This window comes from Melospiza georgiana, chromosome 5 (genome assembly GCF_028018845.1).
Source record: "Melospiza georgiana isolate bMelGeo1 chromosome 5, bMelGeo1.pri, whole genome shotgun sequence".
Taxonomy (NCBI): Eukaryota; Metazoa; Chordata; class Aves; order Passeriformes; family Passerellidae; genus Melospiza; species Melospiza georgiana.
Window position 1 is genome coordinate 718,143 of NC_080434.1, and position 12,910 is coordinate 731,052.

General features: G+C 34.6%; 1 protein-coding gene across 2 annotated transcripts in view; it reads left to right on the forward strand.

Annotated features, from left to right (window-relative positions):
- Positions 1–12,910, forward strand: part of TUSC3 (tumor suppressor candidate 3) — a 107,310-nt gene that overhangs the window by 34,741 nt on the left and 59,659 nt on the right. For both annotated transcript variants that reach the window (XM_058025015.1, XM_058025017.1), the window contains exons 2-3: positions 2,952–3,121; positions 10,734–10,851. In XM_058025015.1, coding sequence (XP_057880998.1) covers positions 2,952–3,121; positions 10,734–10,851 — 288 coding nt within the window. The remainder of the gene's footprint in view (positions 1–2,951; positions 3,122–10,733; positions 10,852–12,910) is intronic.

The following is a 12,910-nucleotide window of genomic DNA, read 5'->3' on the forward strand; positions in this document are numbered from 1 at the left end:
AAAGGAGGAAAGGGTTGCTAACTTACTCAGGAGCATATATTGTGAACATATTTTGGAATTGACAAAACCAATATCAGACCTTCATATTTTTCTGAAGACTTACAGGTCAGAAAGACTGCACTGTGGATTCTAGAAATCTCAGTCCCAAAGTCTCTTCTATTAATTACTCTGCAAAAGACATCTTCTGAGATCGTGTCCAAAATATTGGTCGGATATTGAAGTGCAGTCAGTTAACTAAAAGAAGTGTAGCCTATAGCAGAATGTTTTATGAGGCAAGACACTATCTGCAGTCTATTTCATAACTTTCTATTTGAAAAAAATAGATTTCTTCAGAATGCAGTGAAGCAAGTATATACATTGTACCTAATGTCCACACTCCTGAAATACTGGCTTGATTTTACCTAGTGTAGTACACTTATAAAATTAGTGCAGTTACTAGCTTTTTACTAGTACAGGAAGAACCAAACAAGAAGTGATAAAAGTGGTTGAGAATGTTCTAGTGAATAGTGCACAAGAGCTATGTAAAGGTGATGTAACACGTGGCTGAATCTAAAGGAATCAGGACTAATTTTTACTGGCAACTAGCTTCCAAGTAAAACTACAATTGGGACTTCTCTCAGTAAGATTCTTCTATAAAACTGTATTTTATAGAAGCAAATTATGTAGCGCTAATAGAGCTGGATTTATTCCCTCTCCTGATTCTTTTTCTTTCTGTCAAGATCATGGTTTTGCTTTCATACCCTTAATGCTATTTCATGGGTTTCTTTTCTTTGAATAAGGCCTAATCTGAACAGTATTTGTTTTTCTGTACCAAGTAGGATATTATGCATAGTTCCTCTGTTAATATAAAAGTTATGTCTTTTTATTAGTTCTCTTTGGTTTATCTTTTTGCTTGAATAATTAAAGCTTTTGGATATTCTAGTTCCCATGCTTTTTAGCTCCTCGTATTTTATTGTGTGTTACTGTCTGGAGTGCCTGATGCAAAACAAGTGAATCTTTTGAAATGAACAAAGATTTAATCCTGATGCTGCTAATTGAAGGAAATCGTACAAATGTGTAAGCTTCATTTTTGTGTACTTTGCTTTGTGATTATTTTTAAAGGAAAGAACTTACATAATATCTTCTTGAGGCAAAACCACCAAAAACATGTCTTTTAGAAGAAGAAAAATTATGGTTTTAATTGAATCATTGATATTCTCATGATAAACAGAGTTGTAATCTCTCCTTCACATTCATGATTACAAATACTAGCTAAATTCTGGTACAAAACAGGAACAGGAGCAAAAACCTAAAGGATTTTTTTTTGTAAGGTCAAGTAAATGCAGGTATTTCAGAACTGTTCATGATCCACACTCATCAAAGCTTCTTTTGTACTCAAGCCTTGTGATGACCAGTGCCTAGGGGAGCACAGCCCCTAAGGGGCTCTGATAATTTTGAAGGTGGAATTTCTGACAGGCAAAATATAATTTTTCTTTATCCTTGCAATTCATTCCTTCCTTCCCCTCATATATCTATCTCTACTCTCATTCATAGCATTACTGATTTGTCAAAATGTTACTAGATGACCTAATTTTTCTATTCTATTCAATTTTTTAAAAAACTCAGAATAGCCACCTTGTCTCCTTGCTCAGTTGTTCTTGCACAAGCTGTTCCTACACAAACATTCTGTTTGGCTTTTACATGTCATCAAGCTCTCTTTTCTGAGTGTGTCCCTACTTCTATAGGTTTTTTAGGCTAGTTTGTTCTACCCCTCCTCGGTGGAGCCTGACCAGTTTGTAAAACCTTTCACTAATTTATGTGTATTTTAACAGAGTTGTAGCATCTTCAATTTTCTGAAGTTAGTTTCCTCTTTGTTTGGTCTGCGTTCCTCACCTTCTGTTCCTGTCTCTCTGTCCTTCTCACTTCCTCTCAGCACTTAGCTTCTGAGTTGTAATATTCCAGTGTCCTCCACTCTTATTTTTAGTTTTTATTTGATAAAGCAGCTTCCACAGGGCCAGTGAGCATGGAGCTGAAGGCTTTACCAAGGTAGATGCATTAATCCTGCTACGCTGTATGCAGCAGTCCACTATAGCATGGTCAGTTCAACCTTGCTGAACCCAGGTAACTTAGGAAACCAAACACTTTCTGCTGAGCATGTGTGGCATCACATTTACTTGACTGAAAAACAAAACCCTAAATAGATTTTCATAGGAATTGTTAGATAAAGAGGGCTGTCTTTTAGTATGTCTCATAGCTTGCTTTTAAATCACTCATGGGGTGGAATGCTTTCAAGCAAAAGACAATGCGCAAGCAGATTTTTCTTATACAATGGTAGTTCAATCAAAATATTTTGTGCTTCTCAGTCTTGAGATCAGCTTAAAACATTGATCTCATAATGGAATGTACCTAGATGAGTTTATATGACAGTGCAGTCTTGACTCTAACAAAATGCAAAACTTGCATGATTTTAAATTCAGTATGATACATTTGTAGGAACTTCTAAACATAGTAACTATTTCTCTCTCTCTTTGTAGGTATATTTATCTTTCATCTTTATACTAAATGACAGACAATATCCTGCTGTGATTTTTACTAAATAGAATAAATACAACATAAGGCTGTGTTTTCTAAAACTTCAGTTTTTTGAATGAAAGTTAAATTATTGCTGTACTGGTAACTTCTAGTTAGGCATGATCCTTACTCTACCTCTTTGTCTTTGGTAGCAACCTGTTTGATTTTATTTTACGCATTCTTTCTGTTTAAGACCACATTGAGTTATTTTTTTAAATACTTGAAGTCTCATTGACTACATGAAAGACTAAATTATGCTATTAGCTAAACTCTGCTGCATACACCTATATATAACTTCCATCTTGAGTCCAGAGGAATTTGGAGAGTGCACGGGCGGAATATAAGTACAAAGCGTTTAAATTTCAATCTGAAACGTTCCTCACGCTTGTCCTCAATTTCAGAATCTTTTGGCCGAGAAGGTGGAGCAGCTGATGGAGTGGAGCTCCAGGCGCTCAGTCATCCGCATGAACGGAGATAAATTCCGAAGGTTTGTGAAGGCCCCGCCTCGGAACTACTCTGTGGTGGTGATGTTCACGGCTCTGCAGCCGCAGCGGCAGTGCTCTGTCTGCAGGTAATCCATGCCGTGGTGACCTTGCTCACCTTCCTCACCTGTGTGCAAGGGAGTGTTGGAATCGATGGGCAGTGTGCCAGGTGGGGCTGTTCTTTGCGTGGGGTAGGTGCTCCCCAATCAACACGCTCATGTGGTTGTTTGTTACAGCATCTTTTCAATGCATTTCATCCATGTGTCACATTTTACAATCAGTCCAGGTTTTGATTTTTAAATTACAGTTGAATAAAATGTACACAGCTGAGGAAGACTTTCTATTTAAGAAATCAGCTTTATTTTATTTTATTATCAGTTAACCATGATCTTTCCAAAGACATTAAGTGATTCATTACCATTTAATAATAAAGGCACTTCAGTGATTTCTTCAGTTAAGAGATGCCCAAGGTGCTCATGCAGATGTCTTACCCTCTGATTTCGCAGCTTTGGACAGTTCTTATGTGCTAGCACATTTTTCCATGAGGTCATAGGTATTGTGGAATACTGTCTGTCACACCAATTTGATGTGTTCTGGTAACTCCACTCTGAATATGTATTAGAGTGCCTCTAGTAGTCTTCTAAGTTCAAGATCTCTCTCTGCAAGTCCCTAGTGCAATAAGTTAATCCAAAAATGACTAATGATAGGGAAATAGGGCCAAGACACTGAAAGGTAGTCATGCACTTAATTACCTCACTAAATCAGAAACTGTGCTAATAAAACCTTCTTCAGCCAAAATATGCATTAGAAATTACTGTGTTTAGCAATAAATGGGATTATTGAGCAGGGAACTCTAAACACTATTTAAATAGGTGGCAGAATATTTTGTAAGACTGAAAAATGTGGGCTGTATATGAGGTAATACTATTTCTTGTTTTTAAATACATTTATTTAAACTATATGCGAGGTTGGTAAATGTAGTAGTGTGTTAGATTTCTGATGTGTTGGAATGTGACATTTACAACTGATACTTTAACTTGAGTATCTGTAATTGTCTATGTTTTTTATTAGGTTTTTGGTTTTGTATATATTTATTTTGTGTCAGTGAAGTCAGTTGGTCAGTTTTGATGGAGAGTACATAAATTGTCTTTCCACTTCACCCTCCATATATGGACTGTGAAGCTGAAGGATTAGGTACAGAAATTGTCCAACATTCTCAGATGAAGTTAATTTTTAGTTCAGTAATTTCTTTTCTGTTGTTTCTTCTTTATGTTGGCAGAGTTCAGCTTCAGGAGATGACACAGCAGTTGAAAGTTTATTATATTTTTTTATATCATTCCTTATTTACCAGTGGGTAAAGCTACACGAGATGCACCAAGTTCAGCTTTATAAGGGTCATTGTATTTGTCATTATAATGGCCTTGGCAAATTGTTTCCATGTTCTACATATAGGTCTTTTGTAGGGCATGTTAAACTACATAAATATTGCTGATATTAAGGAAGTTTATTTTGCTTGCAACTGTATATTGTTTACTGTGCTAAAAAAGAGCCTCTAAACTCCATCTTAGGAAAGACCAGACTAGATATCTTGTACAGTAGCAACTGAAAATCTTTAAGCATAAAATGAAGGAAAAATGAGCATACTACTTTCAGTTGGGTTTGTTTAAATAAATGTGAAATTGCGATCCATTTGTTCATGTGAAATAAAAGGAATTTAATGAGGTTGATCATACTGCACATAAAACCATTATCAGGAAAATCGACATTTTCAAATCAATGGTTAATTAATGGACAGGAGCACTGGAAGGATATATAGAACTGAAATGCATGCATTACTTGATTGTTAGATATTCACTAGCCACTTTGCTTAAGGGCTAAATTGATTTTTTAACTTAATCTGTAATGTTCTGTGAAGATGCTCTTGTTCAAGATTTAAGTTAACTGCTACTAGTCAAAATATTTTTGGAATAGTTGCATAGAGAGAAAAAATCAATGTCATATTTCAAATATGAAGAAGTATCTAGTCTGAACTCTTTGACTTTGAATAACTTTGCCACAAGAATGAAAACTTTTTTCCTCTCTAAAAATTGAGCATGGTTGGTTTATGCACCACAAAACTATTAAAACAAAAAAGTTTTCCTTTTGGTGTGTAGATTTGACACTTCTGTATTTTATCTTTCTATGATCCATGTGGAAAGCTGACCAGATTTGTCTCAGACAATCTGAGGATTTTCTCTGTGCAGCAAGGAGGATGTTACAACATCAGTCACACAAATCATGTGATTTGTGAAAGTGTATGGAAATTATATCAATTTAAAATGATGTGTTAAAATGCTGCATACAAAGAAGTCTTTGGCACACTAGATATTTAGATAAGCTTTTGTATGCAAAAAATATCCTTTCAGTCAATTCTGTCTGAGTCAATCTAGTCCTAACACATGAAGACTTCTGAAAGCCAGCAGCTATGTACATACATTAGTACAGCCCATAGTCACACTTCTGGAGCTTTTCTCAAGGAAATTTTATCTTCATTCTAAAGCAGAACTCCTTTATCTAGCTTTGTAAACAAACAAACAAGTTCCTGTTTTCTGATCTAAAAAAGTATTGAAAGACATGTGATGCCTTTACAACTGTGTTAGTAGTAGCATAAATGTCAGTTTTTCTGTTGTCCCAGTTATTTAAGTCCAATATGACACAGCTGGTGTTAGGAAATGAAGTAGGAATAACTGATTAGCTATTCAATGTGCTCTCAAACAGAGCTGGAATGCATTTCTAATGGCTTAGGATGGGGTTTTTTCCATGCATGTTTGGAAATGTGTCTGATTAAACTGTTCTGGTTCCAGGAAATTAAACTTGGTTGGTTTTAATTGATTTACCTGTTACTGCTGGTTTTGGTGTATATATTCTTCAACAGTACACTGGAAGTAGATACTGAAAGGCCCTTTGATGCACTGTGATGATGCATCAGTTTGGATGAGCAGGCAGAAATTATCTCACTCTAAGTAGTGACTCCTCAGGATGTAAGACTAGCTTCCTTTTTCCCTTTGTCCTTAGGTCTTCACTCAGCTAAATAGTTTATCTCTGTTACCCACATCAGTCACACTGCTGAAAAAAATTACTTATGTGTGTCAGAAGGAGAAAAAACCACATTCCCTCTGACAGGAATATCTTCATAGAGATGGAGGGACTGTTCCTCAGCCTGTACTTTGTATTGCATACAGGCAAATGGTAACTACTGGACTAACTTGAATGATTTTTGGGGGAAGATTTGCTGCCAGCTTCTGTGCCTTTCATCTTCTTGCATCTTGCAATCAGCTCCCTCATTTTATTATCACTACATTTATCCAAAGTCATCAGCACCTTTTACCAGCCAGAGTTCAGTGACCCCCCTGCCTCACTTGATTATTAGTATTTTGATTTTTACCTACAAAAGGGCTTTAGCTCAAGCCTGCTCATGCTGACTGTCCTCTGCATCTTCCGTTGTTATAATTAGCTCCTTTTTTGTTTGTTGCTGTACCATCTGACCACTCCATAAACACATTATATAAGTCTTTTAGTTTGCTTTCTGAGCTCTGCTTCTCTTATCTGACTGGCAGAAGCAACCATCTCTGCTTTGAATACAGGTGCATACAAGAGGTGTTTTGTTTGTTATCAAACAGTTCACAGTTTTGTCTAGTTCATTTTTCAAATTCATTGCTGGGATATTTTCATTTAGAAAGGGATATCTGGGTCAGAGGAATGAGACTGGGCACTTGAGCTTTTCCCCAACAGCTGAGGCCCATCAACAAAAAGATGCATATTTTGTGTTAGTTTTTTTCTTAGTGTTCCTTGAAAAGATGAGAAGAAAATGGAAAAATACATGAGAAGAAATTCCAAATACTTTTATTAGCATCTACCATATCAGTGAGACCTCCAAAAGGTTTTTTAATTCTGAAAAATAAAATAATTTTGTTGGTTTCTCACTTAAAAAAAATCTCAGAAGACGTCAAATAGCTGATGCAAGAGTAGATCAACAGCAAGAAGAATTGTGGCAGTCAAGGAGCATCATCAGAAAGATGAAACAGGATCCAATGTTTTAGTTTTTTGTTAGCTGATAAAGAGTAGAGAGTGAGAAAATCGTTGACAGGTCTCTTAAATGTAGTGAGACCTTTTGTTCCAGGAAGGAATAGGAAATTTAGAACAAGCTTTTTAAAGTTCTGCAATTGCTTTTCCTGTGCACTTCAGGACCTTGATAGAAGTATTGATGAGTCCTGCTTAACAAGGCAGTGATTTTATACTTGGATCATAACAGACTCCTTATTCTTCCTGAGATCACAATTTTTTATTCTTTTACTTTGCAACTTCTACAGAAGAGGACCTCATAGCTTCTTTTCATCTGCAGAATATTGAAAATTTCATGTGATGCTGTAAATAGAATAGCATAGATTTTAGCTTTATTCTCCTTTTATAGATACCTGGATTGCAAAACCTGCATGGTTTTCAATGTGTTTATACTCTCTGTTGCATTTAGTTAATTTGCTGGACACATTTGTAGATTTTTCAGTGCTTCTCATCAAGACATAAGTCATCTTAAACAAAATCAAATAAGCATTTGAATTTATAGTCTTCTTGACACAGAGGTGTCAAAATATGCATTTAGCCCTTTGTTCCTTCAGTTTTGGGGAGCACCATTGCAAATAAAAACCAGAAGTTGTATTGGAAGTAAATTGCAGCACTGATCACAGTTTACTTTAAAAAGATGGATAAGAATGTATAAGTAACCTGGTAGTACATTCTGTGCCAACTGTACATTTTTGAGCATTGTACATACTGTGCCAGAAAATAATGCTTTACTACTTTCTTTCTCAAATAATTCCATACTCTTTTATTCTTTTCCTAATATTCAGTTTGTGTTTTCCTTACTATAATGTCAGACCAATAGAATAAAATTATTCTCATTAAATATATCTCAAGTTATACAAATCTGATTAACTGCTATAGACACACACATAATTAATCTTTTTAAATAAAACTTTTAATATTTCATGAGCACCTCTTGCATAATGGAAGAATTTCTGTAGAGCATTTGCTTAGTAGCTTACTTTCCAGTATATTGAATTTTCTGAGTAAATCTAATAGTAGCATTCCCTTTTGATCTGGCCACTATTTTCTGCCAGCTGGTCAGTATTACAGTTGTTGCTAGCTCCTGTGTTGCTGTTATGATGAAATTCCAAAGAGGTGACTATAGCAGTGATAACATTCAAATCTTCTCCATCTATTAAAAAATCCTGTCAAGAAAATGAGCAGTGTTAACATTATATTCTGTCGAGTTCGGACCAAGTGTAGTTCTTTGCTTTATGCCTTTATAGATTTTCACATAATTATTCTAGTAATTTTGTATAATTAACATTGCTTCCTAGAAACAGGCTGGTAGAATGGGTATGAACTAATTATAGAGATAGGTAGATAAAAACTTGACAGTTGATATTGTCAAGTTGATAACTGATAATTGAACACTGAGTTTTTTCAGTCGAGTACTTATGCTTTTTACTGTTATTGTGTCTGAGAAGGATTGAACCAGTGCTACAAAAAGTTACTAATGTTATTCTATCAGAAATTTTTCAAATGGAAATGATATAGTGGTGTGTGGGATGATCTTCAGTTATAAGTGTGTAGTAATCCTTTAACTTTGCATTCCTGCTGCTCCTTGTTTCACTCTTTTCCACACCCTTCAAGAGCTTCTATGAGGATGCATCATAGAATGGTTTGCTATTTTCAGTGAGAGGATGAAATTGTGCTTTGAGTCTCTTACAAAAAAATGCAGCCTTTTGAAGAATAATACTTTAAATATTACTCATTAATTCAGAATAGTTTAAAGATGCAAAATATATGGAGATCAATGGGAACAAGAGACCTCTCAAATAGTGGGGCCATAAGTGGAGTATCTGAATTTCCCAGAAACACTGTTTCATCACAGGTGAAAGGTAGATAAAGAAGAATGGTGGCGTCAAGATGAACTGATTTTCATCTTGTTCTTATAATAAAAATGGTTCAGCTTAAATATAGCAGGTTTAACAGAAGACTGCACTACAGATATTGCTTAAGATTTTACAGCATTCCTTTGATGTGGTCTGACTGCCCTCTTCAGGATGACAATGAATGTTAGTCTGCTTAGTGATAATATCTGTTTCTAGAAGTAACCAATCTAATGCCTAAATTGCTTCTTTTCTTTTTTTAATTGAAAACTGCCCATTGAGTAAGGGTGTTAAGTAGCAAATTTTACTGAGTCAGGTAATAAGGGTGAAAGTTGAGTTTTCTTGTGCTTCATGTTATTTAATTCTTTGTGGGAGTAAGAAATCATCAATATTTATTTTGAGTCTTGGCATTTTATTATTTTTTTTTCATGTACAGTAGACTTCCTAATAATACACAACTGTGCTGGAGTTTGTATGTAATATATTTCATGTCTAAGGTTGATCTCGGTTATGGAGAAATGGGGAAGGTCTTATGATATCTGTGATCCTGTAATTGTCTTCCCTTCTTTGCTCTCTCTTATATATGTTTAGTGCAAAGTTTCTCTTGAGCAAACAGATTTTTGAATTTACAGCTTTTAAATAGCATTCTGCATCATGAAACACATAGAACTGTTTTTCTAGAAACACTGTTTTGAAAAAAGCTGCAGAACACATTTATACTACTTCAAAGTCTTATCATATGCAAAGCTGAGTTGTCAAGTGGTAAACCAGTGGTTTGGACTCTACTGTGGATGTGATTAAACAGGAATATGGAAATTGGCCAAGGAGTCTCTCTAAATCAGAAAGTGTTGCAAGCATCCCTTCATTTTGGGTTTTTTTTTCCCTTGAATTTTTGTTGGTATAGATTTGTCCTGTGGAATAACCTGTGGTTTTATGGCACTGTGTGGTTAGGGGATGTCATTGCTAGTATTATTGTCCTGGAATTCCCTTTGTCTTTCTCTTCTTCTTAGTAAAGTCAGAGCAAAATTGTTTCTTTTGGTTTGTGTTCTCTTTGGGTTTTTTTCGTGGATTTGTTGGTTGGTTTTTGTTTGTTGTTTGATTATTTTCTTTAGAAGAATATTTAGTAGCAAATCACCTTCTAGTGCTGATGGAAAAGATTAGATATTGTACAAAATCACCACATCTAGAACGCCTTTCAGAGAAATGGTCTGGAGTTTGTCATGCTGCTTACAAGCCTAGTTTTTATTCCCTCAGGATCATTTCCCCAGTGCTTAGCAGCTTCTTTGGCTCTCTTATGGCTCTGCTATTTTAGGAGCATGCTGCTTTCACTGTTGTGTGCTATTTGTCCCCTAGTTTCAGAATTCCTTATGTGTAGCTGTTTCTAGCAAGGATATCCTGATAGCACCCTCAAGGGCCGCATAAGCGTATCCTGACATGGATCTGTTGGCAGATCTATTTGATACTTGCAACTCAGACCAGTCCTGTTTACTGAGACTTTAAATATGGAAAACATTACTTTTTCTTAATGTTATCTTGGGATTTCCCTTGTATAGTTTAACGTAACACATTTCTAATTTTGGAGGTGACAAATTTGAAACAGAAAGTTGCATAAGGAGCTGAAACATTTTAGTTCATAGTATGGATGTGAAGAATGATACTGCAAATGTAATTCATTTGCAGCTGATTATAGGATATTTTTTTCAAGTGAATGGCATATGGATATACATTTGTTTCTTTTTCTTAACAGGCAAGCTAATGAGGAATATCAAGTGCTGGCTAATTCATGGCGCTATTCATCTGCTTTTTCAAACAAACTGTTTTTCACAATAGTGGATTATGATGAAGGGGCAGATGTATTTCAGCAGGTAAATGTTGAATACTGTAAAGCATTGTTGATTTTTACATGTCAATTTGTCAAATAATAGAAGATAAATTAGTTGTTCTTTGCAGGTGTGTACCCCTGTTTTGTATACAGTTTCCTCCGGGTTAAAAACATAGCAGTTTCTTAAACATCAGTGAAGACAGACTCTACTAATAACCACTTCTAGTATTTTCCAACTGTAGTTTATAATCTTTGTTTATAGATTCCATTATATGTATATATATAAGCAACCTTTTTCTAGGCAATTGTTTAGGCCATTTTTTAGAATTAAACACCTTTTAAGTAACATTTTCATTTAAAAATTTCCTTTATTTTCTGTTTAGGGAAACAAAAGCTCTTTAGTATAAGAGCCTTTTAATTGCTTTTATGTAATGCAATATTCTTCAGCTTCAGTAATATTTAGTCTGGAATTTCTTCAGGATAAAGAGAAAAGACTGTTTTACAATTTAGTTGCTGGCTGTGAAGTGTAAAAGTTGGAGAATAGTTTAAGGTCTGCTCTGAAATTGAGAAGTCAAGGAAAAAGTCATCTCTTGAAAATGAATACTGAATACTGGCATGTTATCTTTGATATTTGTCCATTGGTTGAAGCTAAAAGTGCAGATCAGGAGGAGTGAAAAACTTTGAAGTTATCTGTATATTTTAAATACCTTTTGGTGAAGTGTGTGACTTTAAATGTTCAGGGGAAAGATTAATATGTCTTTTCAGGATACTTACTCTAAATAGTTTAAATAGTGTGTTTAATAACTATTTTTACTTCTAGTTGAAATATTAGAATACATTGAGTGAAAATGGTTATTAGTGGCATAAGATTTTGCTTTAAACATTAAAGATTTTTTTGCTATAAACATTAAAGCTTTATAACCTATAGACCATATAGACTGGAGAACTTTATATATGTTGTAACCTGCATGGTTATAATAACACAAAATATTTTGTTTGACCTTTTCTTAAGCCAGTCAGCACATGTTAGAAGAGTCCAGTTCAACTTATAACTTGTATAACAGGGCACAAATTCAGTTTATTTCAAATGGTATGCATTTAAAATCATGTTTACATTTAGACAAAATGGAGCATAAATATGTAAGAGTTTTTTTTAGGAGATAGAGTGTTAAGAATAAGTTTTACCCATGACTGTTTCAACGTGGATTTGAGGGAAATGTAGTTCTGACTTTACATTTATGTGTGCAAAGTCATGTAATACTGATGCCATAGCAAAAAAACCCCCATAAAGTAATGTGATTTTGATTTTTGCAGCTTTTGCCATGTTTACAGAGAAATGATAAACCAGTTCCAGGTCAGCTGCCTCCAAACACTGTACAATGTCTGGATGTTTCTTTATCTCATAAAATATTTTATTTAACTATTTCACAGCATGTGTTTTAGCTTCCCTTGGAATATTTTTTATTTCCAAATCATTTCAGTAAAAAGGGCTATTTTTTTTTGCTTAGATTGAAAATATTTTATTAGCTGATAATTTCTATTGATAAATTCAGCTTTGTACTTGATTCAATATAAATTTTTGCTAATGTGGTGTGAACTTCATTTTTCAGGATATAAAAAAACCCCTTACTTCTTTATTTAAAAAGCTCCATATTGCATCAGCTTTAAGCATTACCCCTGATTTTTTTAATGTTAATTTTCATTTCTTCTAGTGCTTTATTGCATGATTTCTGAGATGGTCTGAATACAGAGGAATTTTATATAGTGAAATGACATTTTCCTATACTGCCTTGCGAATCTGAAGTCAAAATTTCAAATAGCAAATGTATATGTAGATCTATTTGTTCACCACCTTTGAGGTTAATATCCTGTGAATAGTTCCAGTGGCATCATCACATAATTAATAGTAACTTCTAGGGCAAGTTATGTAGCTTAAGCTAGTTATCCAGTCATTTTTGGATTCCAAAAAAGCCTGGTCACTGGTGGTTAGTCTCTTGTAGCCAAACACCATCAAGCTACTTTACTCCCATAAATTATAAGTTAATATACTTTAATAGATTGGTTGGGTGCAGGATCTTTGTTTTGCCAATTACAGGAAAGGT